The 9,674-nt window shown below is 39.3% G+C and overlaps 2 protein-coding genes across 2 annotated transcripts; one reads left to right on the top strand and one right to left on the bottom strand.

Annotated features, from left to right (window-relative positions):
- The first annotated feature begins 395 nt into the window (after positions 1 to 395).
- Positions 396 to 2,895, top strand: LOC112185693 (myb family transcription factor EFM). Its single transcript, XM_024323971.2, has 4 exons — positions 396 to 961; positions 1,238 to 1,864; positions 1,954 to 2,030; positions 2,176 to 2,895. Exons 1-4 carry the CDS (start codon positions 739 to 741, stop codon positions 2,656 to 2,658), a joined length of 1,410 nt encoding a protein of 469 aa, XP_024179739.1. The 5' UTR covers positions 396 to 738; the 3' UTR covers positions 2,659 to 2,895.
- Positions 2,896 to 3,384: 489 nt separating this feature from the next.
- Positions 3,385 to 6,907, bottom strand: LOC112187654 (glycine-rich RNA-binding protein RZ1B). Its single transcript, XM_024326536.2, has 9 exons — positions 6,717 to 6,907; positions 6,507 to 6,605; positions 5,893 to 6,401; positions 5,237 to 5,303; positions 5,042 to 5,095; positions 4,460 to 4,528; positions 4,267 to 4,332; positions 4,118 to 4,186; positions 3,385 to 3,772 (listed from the first exon to the last, which is right to left on the bottom strand). Exons 1-9 carry the CDS (start codon positions 6,825 to 6,827, stop codon positions 3,689 to 3,691), a joined length of 1,128 nt encoding a protein of 375 aa, XP_024182304.1. The 5' UTR covers positions 6,828 to 6,907; the 3' UTR covers positions 3,385 to 3,688.
- Between the last annotated feature and the right edge of the window lie 2,767 nt (positions 6,908 to 9,674).

Raw genomic sequence — 9,674 nt, 5'->3', positions numbered from 1 at the left:
AATTATACATGAGAATAATAGGTTCATAGTAGCTCAGTAAGATTCGAAAGGCTTAAAAAAAGCTTAAGAAAATAATTAAAAAGATAAAGCTAGGGGATAAAAGTACCAACACAGTGAGAAGAAGAATCATCTTTAAAATTGGTGAATTTTGAATTCTTCGTACACAGAAACAAAGGGATACAGAGAAGCCATTAAAGTCTATGCATCTCTAATAAAACAAGCAACGCTCAAAGCACATGACCCTCTACTGTCAGACACACCTTGATTCCTTCTCTCTCATTTTGAGCTTTTCCTCCTATTTCTGCCTTTGTTCTTTTGCATTTTGCAAGAAGTTACCATCCTTCTTTATCCCTTTGCTTTTTTCTAGCTTTCTTTTATTCACTCACTCTCTCTCTAAAATTGATCCTCTATCTCTCTCAGCCATGGCCACTTTATTCCCTTGAACTCACCTAAAAAGAAGACGATCCTACCTCGATCCTCCTTGTGTTCAGAAACAACCAGCCCCTACCTTTCTCTCTCTTTATCTTCTCTCCAACCTCTCTAGCTTTTGCTAGAAATTTAGAAAGAGCCAAACAGCTTCTTTTGCTCTTGTTTGTTCCCACATACCCTGTTGTTGTTGCTCAGCATGATCAACAATACCTTCTAAAAACACTGTTTTTGTTTTCTCATATATAGCTTACTCCAAAGGGAGATCTTGTTGTTATTCCTATCGAAAAACTTTCACTAACTAATTGAAAAATGGGCGCAGCATCACCTTCTGAACTAAGCCTTGAGTGCAAGCCTCACAGCTACTCCATGCTCCTTAAATCATTTGGCGACCATCATCACCAGGCCGCCACGACGACGCCATCTCATGACCTGAAGCAGCTCGAAGAGATACTCTCTCGTCTAGAAGAAGAGCGTCTCAAGATCGATGCCTTCAAGCGCGAGCTTCCTCTTTCCATGCAGCTCCTCACTACGGGTACCTATAATTCAAAGTTCATGTTCATGTTATGAAACATGAAGTCACCAATGAATATTCATGTTGTTGTTGTTTTTTTAAGCTTTGAAGTCAGTTTCGGAAACCCTTTTTCTTTTATCTCTTTTTCATTTATAGAAGTTAGAGCTTGCTCAACATATTTTCCAAAGAGTGCTTAAAGCCAGGAAAAGAAGGATAAACAAACATAAAGATAAAGACTTGAACATAAAATACATGATCAATGCATTGTAAATAATAACATTATTGATTTTGATATAGCTGTGGAGGCATCAAGGCAGCAGCTACAAGCTTACAGATCATCGTCGGCAAATAATCAAGGACCAATTAGGCCGGTTCTTGAAGAATTCATACCTCTCAAACATTCAAATTCTGAAGGCTCAGAGAAACCAACAAACAGTTCTGATAAGGCAAACTGGATGACCTCTGTCCAACTATGGAGCCAAGCTGATGCAACCAAACCAAAAGAACAAGCTGATATGGGGTTCAATGTCAGCCCCAAGCTAGCCCTAGACACCAAGCAGCAAAGATCTTATGGAGGAGGAGCCTTCCATCCATTTTCGAAAGATATTCGCAACTCGGGTCCATCCCCGAACCTGCAAACTCTTCCGGAGTTGGCTCTCGGCTCTCCGGAGAACAAAGCCGGCGAGAATATGGATCAGGACAACAAATGTTCCGAGTTGGGTGAGAATGGTATCAACTGCGGTGTGGTTAGTACCACTCAAGATCAACAAGGCAAGGCAATAGAAGGCCAAACAAGCACTATCACCACCACCAACACCAACACAAGTACTCAAAACAGTAGTCACAGGAAGGCCAGGCGGTGCTGGTCGCCGGACTTGCACAGGAGATTCGTTAGCGCCCTCCAAATGCTTGGTGGTTCTCAAGGTAATCATATAATGAAAAACCGAACAGTCATTATAGAATCATTATTATATGGTCAAATATCTGATTTGTTTCTTTGTGCCTTTTCACAGTGGCCACACCAAAACAAATAAGGGAGCTCATGAAAGTTGACGGTTTGACCAATGATGAAGTTAAAAGTCATCTGCAGGTATTGACCATATTCATCAGGATCAGACTGTCCGGTCTTTTCTGCTCTGATCCAAAACAATGCAGGCTAGCGTGAACCTCATGATTTTGAACCTCTGACACAAACCCTAGTACTAACCTCGATGATTTTTTTTGTTTATTTACAGAAGTACAGGCTCCACACTAGACGGCCCAGCCCAAGCCCACAGACAACGGGAGGCCCAACGCCGCAGCTGGTGGTCCTAGGTGGCATCTGGGTTCCACCGGAGTACGCCACGGCAGGTCACAATGGGCCCACGGCCCTATACAGCCCAGCTTCCCACGCACCGACACACTACTGTGCAACCCCAATGCCACAAGACTTCTACACTACGGCACAGCAGCAGCCGCAGTCAGGTCACCACCAGCTGCACCACCACACGCTCCACCACCAGCTCCACGTGTACAGAGCCAGCACTACTTCCCGGACGCAAAGCTCACCGGAATCTGACCTGAGAGGAAATGGTGACCGGTCTGAGAGCATCGAAGATGGAAAGTCTGAGAGTGGGAGCTGGAAGGCTGGGACTGAGAGTGGTGAGAAAGGCATGGCTGCCCGGAGATCGGAAGACCGTGAGGAAAGCAATGGAAGTCAGATCACACTCAAGTTCTGATTAAGATTAGGGTTAGGGTTTAGGAGTAAGGTTAGGGTTACCATTTTGTATGCTTCCATAATGAGGACTAAAATGTTTAATTCCAAATTTATCATTATTTAATGTGAAATATATTGGGAGAGTGAGGGTTAACTTAGTGAGTGTAAAAAGGTCATAAAGGAGAAAGTGAGTGTTTGTTTTGTTTTCCTTTGGGCTGAGATTCTATTTAAACGAATAATCAACCTCTGTTTCTGATTATTGTGGTGTTTTACCATGAAATAAATAACATTTTGTTCCTCCCTTTCTGAGGCCAAACCCATAATCAAGCTATTAACTTGTTAGATGCCTAGAGATATTCTCAGATGGCTTTGAATCTCCACGAAATCGAAATTGAAATCTGAAGATTAGGTTGATCGCGGAGGAAGAAGAGGCACCGAAAGTGTGCCTACCTCAGCTCTGTTCCTTTCCACCCTAGTCTCTTAGTTTTCACAGAGACACGGGAAGGGGGCTTTAATACTGCCTTATTACTGTTTAAACAATTCTCAGAGCAAAGAGGATACTTGTGCAGTAAGCATTCACAGCCTGTTTCATCTTTAGCGTTGAAGGTGGTCTGCATATTCCCACGCCATACTTGAAAAAGCTCTATGCTTTCAAGTTTCACGGAGCCAGCTAACCAAACAAAAATCTCGTGTATACAACTTCATGTCTTCAAACACGCATTCCAATTCAAAAGAGTTATGCAGGTAATGAGTCTAGTGGCGAAACCAATTCCTCTATTAAAGACGGTATCTAGTTGATCCATTTAAGAGTTGTATTGTATAGCAAAAGGCTGCTAAACCACTGGCGTATAAGAAAGCATGATACATGATATACATCTTGGATATAATAAGCTGATCCTTCACTGACTTTGGTGGTACAAATCTACAAAAGCTTCATACATTATCAAAAGGACAGATTGACACCCTACCCTCACCACCCAACCCATAAAGGAGAAAGAATACACTACAGTATTTGTTGCAGATACAGTTTTCTTCCATAGCTCAACGTGACTTCAGGCATTGCCAATAGTCAGGATTTTATCCCTCAAGCCAACATCATCAATGCCATCTTCCCCTGCTGCAGCTTCAACCAGCATCTACAAGCAAAATGGTTGGTAATTAAATCTAATATAGATCAAATTTTGCACTTGATACAGTTCTTTTAAAAGAGATATTGAGGGAAAAACACGATTTAAAAAACCAAAGATTAGCATTAATATACCAAACTCAAATGGGTATTTGATTGCTTCTTTATCTCAGAATGCATATTCAAAACCAGTTCAAAAGAAGTTGGCTAAAAATCTAGATAGTTTTTACTTCAGTTCATATAGACGAAATAATATTGTTCTTCATCATTACATTTTCTAACATGGTACCTATGTTTTTTTCTCTCAAATTGATCTTTTCCTGTACATTAAGCTCAAGAGAACAAAATCACCAACCTGAAGTTCATCTTCACTTCTTTTAAGTCTTTCTCTGTAATCTTTTACTTGCATAAAGCAATCATGTAGCTGCAGATAATAAAACAACATGCATTAACTTTAGGCAATGTTCTGCAGAGTCTAATAACTAGCAATCTGATTGAAAATACCTTGGTCAACTGCATCTTCTGGTGTGAAGTGTTCTTCTTTGCATTTACCAATGCATCCTCCAGCTTCTGTCTCAGTGAGACCAGAACCAAGTTTAGCATGTGAAATAAAGACTTGGAGTAAAACTGAGCATACAAAGCGAAAAAGTGCATGAGCTTAAAAGTGACTTTTAAGTAATCAAAAACTTGGGAGTACCTTAGATTGATTCTGTAAATCCAAAACCAGTTTTCCTTCATCTTCTAACTTCTCTTCCATCTCAGAAGTCTGAAAACAAAATATAATTTAGTTACTGCCATGTTACAGATAACCTTTGGAGATTTGTAATTTTATCTTCACTTCAAAGGTGATTCCATGCCACAAGTGTTTCTCTTGGTTGTGTCCATGCACGTGTGTGGCATGTGAGCAGGTTTTCATCTTCATGCATTTATATTGGCCATAGTTTCAGATGAACAATTCAAGGTCATTTGCATAACTTACTCAACTTCCATAAACTTTGCTATTGCTAACCCCTATTGGATGCACAGTTTTGGCCTTTGTTATTCTTAGTTTCTCCTGCTACTGAGAAAATCTAGGTAACAAAATATTAGGTTTAAGGACAAGATTTAGGATTTGGAGGTGCCAAATGAATGAATTTATGCTCATCCACCATAAGTTCTGACTTTGTTTTATTGATATGAAAAAACCTATCTATAGCACAATTTAGGACTTTATCAAAAAGGGATACCATTAAGGTATAGGCATTACTTAAACTACTAGTGTTCTCAAGAGAAGACAAACCTCCTTTTTCAATTCTTCAAGCCTCAGTGTGGATCTTTCAAGCTGTTCTTTTACCTGAGATATTTAACAGGACAAAAAGAAAACAAAGCAGAGCAAAACTGTAATTAAGAGGACAGGAAAAAAAAAAAAACAAAACAAAACAAAAGCAAAGCATGACACTCCCGCAGCAAGAAATGCTAAAAATGCTGTACTTGCCTGATCATTGAAATCATCACTTGAATGGGATAAAAGCTCCCTACTATTTCGATCAACAGAATTTGAACTGCAGCAAAAACAACAGAACATGATGAAATTAAATCTCTACTCCAATGCCAACGTACTAAACTTATGTGATTGCTCATATCTTGATTTCTCCTGGTCATCTCGAAAAACAGGATTACTACACAACTGATGACAATATACGATAAGGAGAAGATGGCTGCATTGTTCATACAGAAGACATATATAACTCCTAAAAGTATTCCCATCTGGTGGAGATAGGAAGCATTTTTTTCTAAAATTGAACACCAACAGGCAATTTCAAACCCCAATCGATTCTCAATTTTATTATATGAAAGGCTAATCACTACACTCATCAATTTAAGTAGCAAAACTGAAGTGCTTACTTTAAATTTTGGAAACGTAAGCTACATATGCAATAACTTAATGATTTCATAAAAAAATAAAAAAAAATAAACCTACATATTCATGTGACAACAATTGCAACAATTTGCCTAACAAAGCTATCGAATTTGGCTTTTATATTTACCATGTTTACGCAATCTAAATATGAAGCCCAGTTGCTTCCCTAGCCTCTGACTGGTATTTAACTGTAAGCAACAATTAGAAATAACAAGAAAGGCGTATCTTACCCGTTCCACCTCCTTGACTGTTGATCTCTATCCTTTTCAACAATATCATTCGGAAGCTCCGTTCTGTCCATCTCCCTCTCTCTATCAGATTCCACAGTACGATTTCTTCTCCCCCAACCGCGCTCATGGCTCCTGCTGTGTCCTTGCTCAATATCTTCCAAATCCCTGTCCCTCACACGTTCTCTATCCGAGAAATGCTCACTCATTACCTCCTGATCACCATGTACACGACCGTATCCCCCATCTATTTCCCCCTCATACTCAACAGACCGCCGCTCCCTTGACCGAACAATGTACCTATCCCCACGCTCCATAGACCTATCGCTATACCTCTCCCTATACCTCTCCCTAACATCATCATACTCCATCTCATGCTCCCTACCCCTCCCCCAGTTCCTCCCCCTCTCGACATCCCGTCGGAAACTCTCCCTCTCTCTCCCTCTCCCAAAACCTAATCTCCCCCCTCTAGTCCTCACCTCATTCACTCTCACAACTCTCCCATCCACAGTCTGCTCCAAAATCCAAATCCAAATCCAAAACTGTCAACAACTTCATAGCAAAACTAAACAAAATCACAATTCCAGATTCAATTTCATGAAAACGAACTCACACACCCTGCCGTCCATGTCGTTGATGGCGTCGATCGCCGACCGTGGATTCCGAAACGTAACGAAGCCGTAGCATTTTCCTCTGCTCGTATTATCATTCACAATCTGCAAACCAAAACGAAAAGCTCTGATCGGAAACAAAGCCCTAACTGTTCAAAACCCTATGACGCTGAAAATTAAGCAAAATTGAAAAACAGTTCGAGAGAGTTGGATGACCTTAACGGCGACGACGGCGCCGTATAGATCGAAGACTCGGCGGACACTTTCCTCCGTGGCATCGTACGGAAGGCCGCCGACGTAGACGGAGCTCTCGTCGTCGATCGTCATCTCTCTCTCTCTCTATCTGAGACTAGCTCCCTCTCCCGCCTCTCGGCTCTGTTTTACTTTTTCTCTCTTTCGGTCTTGGTCTATTTTAATTTTTTACTTATCTATTTTCGTGGTTGCGAACGACAAGTCGTTTGGTGATCATCACCGAGCTGGAACCTGAGCTCGAGCTCTACCCGCTTTGAAATATATGTGCAGAATGTGATAATAGATTTGGAGATTGAGTACCGTGATCAATGTGGAAAAATGTAGTAAATTGGAACGTTGCGAACTTACGATCCATAGATTTAAAAATTCAGTAAAATGTCTAGCTCACAAGATAGGTACGATTTTGTGACTCGCATACACACATCATAAGCTTTTTAGAGGAAGACTTAAAGATCATTGCGAACTTACGATTCGTGAATTGAGAAGTTTGGTAACATGACTACCAAATTGAACGTTGTATTGCATACTATGAACTTACGATATGTGAATTGAGAAGTTTGATTCACGTCTATCTCAAAAAAGATAGGATTCATGACTAACGTACATATTGTAAGCTTTATAGAGGAAGAATCAAATATCATAATCGAAATGTCTAGTAATGTTAATGTTCACATATGTACGTGGGTCTGATTTCAATCAATAAATCATAAATTTAGGTATGCAATATCTAGCTAGGACAACCTTTACACTTAAAATATCAAGCAACTTCATTAAGTCGTAGTCGTAGTCGGTTGTTTTAAGGACCAAGATATGGTGAGATATCTCAAGTACTAGCTTTATGGAACTCCTGATTCTCAAAGGGGCCACAATTGCAGCAGAACAAGAATTCATTACATGATCAATGCAAGCTTTACAAATAAGTAAATTGTTAACATTTAAAGCATATAGGTAGCTTTACAAGTTACAAGCTATTTGGAGTAGTGATTCATTTATTATGAGCAGGTTATTCTTGATGGTGATGGTGATGGATGTTGATCAAGGATTTAAGTACTAAGAGCTCATTTAGTGCGGCTGATCAGTTGAGTACATATAAGTATGCTCATATGTATGCATGGCTAATAAAGATAATTTCCTCTTGCGGCTATAGACACCTTGGCTAGTTTTAGAATTGGCAGCAATGGAAATCTGAGCTCGAGTTGCTATTACGATTAGTTGGCTGGGTTGGAAGTCTGGTGATCTTTGTTGTGGGGAAGGTAATAAATACAATATTGATATGGAACTAGATGAAACAAATACAATATTGATATGAAACTAGATGAGCAGCCAAATAATGATAAAGAAAACATATACAAGAACACAAAGATTTGAAGTGGTTCACTCAATCAATGTAATTAAGTTATGTCCACTTTCAAAGCCGGCGAGAAATTTCACTATAATCAATGGGAGACAATACAATTAGAGCTTGAAAATAAACTCTTTCTACCCAAAATCCTAATTAACCAATACCCTCGTTAGTATTCTCTCACACCAAAAAGTTTGGCGGCTGCAAGAATATTTGTATCCTAGTTAGATCCTAATTAACCTAGGCTTCATCATGGGCTTCTTAACCTATACCACCAATCAATTAAAGCTAATATTTTATAATCTTCCAATATATCGCTTCTGTGGAGCTAGCTTAATTGCTTTTAATTAATAAGCATGCGTATATGTAGTACTCAATTACTAGCTAGCTAGTTATATCTATAACTGCTAAAATTTATAACGTATAGCTTTTTACAAGTAACTAGCTATTTAGGGCAGTCATCAATTTATTGGCAGCAAGAACACTTGATAGAGATAGTGATGTTGATCTGAGATTTAATTAATAATTAAGAGGAGATAAACTGTGATCTGATCAGTACATATGTATGCGAAGGACTTTAGTAATAATTAAGAGGCATTAGCATTAAGTGTAAATGCATTTAGATAGACAAATTGTCACAAGGCAATTTGTCTTGTGACAGAACATGAAAGCATAACTGCATTAAACGTAACTGCATTAAGCGTAACTGCATTAAACGTAACTGCATTAAGCGTAACTGCATTTATGCTTAGTGCAATATGAACCAATAGGTGATTTGGGAGGCGAGAAAGTCTACGGTTATCTTCTTTCTGATCATGCTTTCATGTTCGTCACTGCATAATTTGTCACAAGCGTAAAAGCATTAAGCGTAAATGCATTAAGGGTAACTGCATTAAGCGTAAATGAATCTTCTTTCTGATCCCCTGCATTAAGAGTAACTACATCTTCTTTCTAATCCCCTGCATTCAACGTAAATGTATTTAGATAGACAAATTGTCATAAGACAATTTGTCTTGTGACAGAACATGAAAGTACGACAGTGATCACGGTTATCCTTGAAGTGCTGCTCCAACCAAGCCATGTGGTTCCAACCATAGTAGCTCTGGCAGACACAACACTGGACCTTCTTATGCTTCTTCTGCAAGTGTTGTACATCTTCTTTCTGATCTCCTGTGTTCACGTACTCACAAAAGAAACATTTTACATTTTTTTCCATCCGTAAATCATGAAAACGCAGACAAGCATGAGAGAGAGAGAGAGAGAGAGAGAGAGAGAGAGAGAGAGAAAGAGAGAGAGAGAGAGAGAGAGTCAGCTAGTGTGTGTGTGTGTGTGTATATATATATATATATATTCAAAAACAAACACAAACACAGAGTTGTAGAGAGAGAGAGAGAGAGAGAGAGAACAAGCTAGCTAGTATGCCCAAAACACAAAAACAGAGAGAGAGAGAGAGAGAGAGAGAATCAGCTGGCTAGTATATATAACCAAAACACGGAATACAAACCAAGAGAAACTTAGCTTTTTATAGCAGACTTATGGGTGCATGATTTAACTGTGTAGTAAATTCATTATCTACCATT

The sequence above is a fragment of the Rosa chinensis genome, chromosome 2 (genome assembly GCF_002994745.2).
Source record: "Rosa chinensis cultivar Old Blush chromosome 2, RchiOBHm-V2, whole genome shotgun sequence".
Classification (NCBI taxonomy): domain Eukaryota; kingdom Viridiplantae; phylum Streptophyta; class Magnoliopsida; order Rosales; family Rosaceae; genus Rosa; species Rosa chinensis.
The sequence above is the reverse complement of the archived record's forward strand: the minus strand, read 5'-3'. Positions and strand labels throughout refer to the sequence as shown.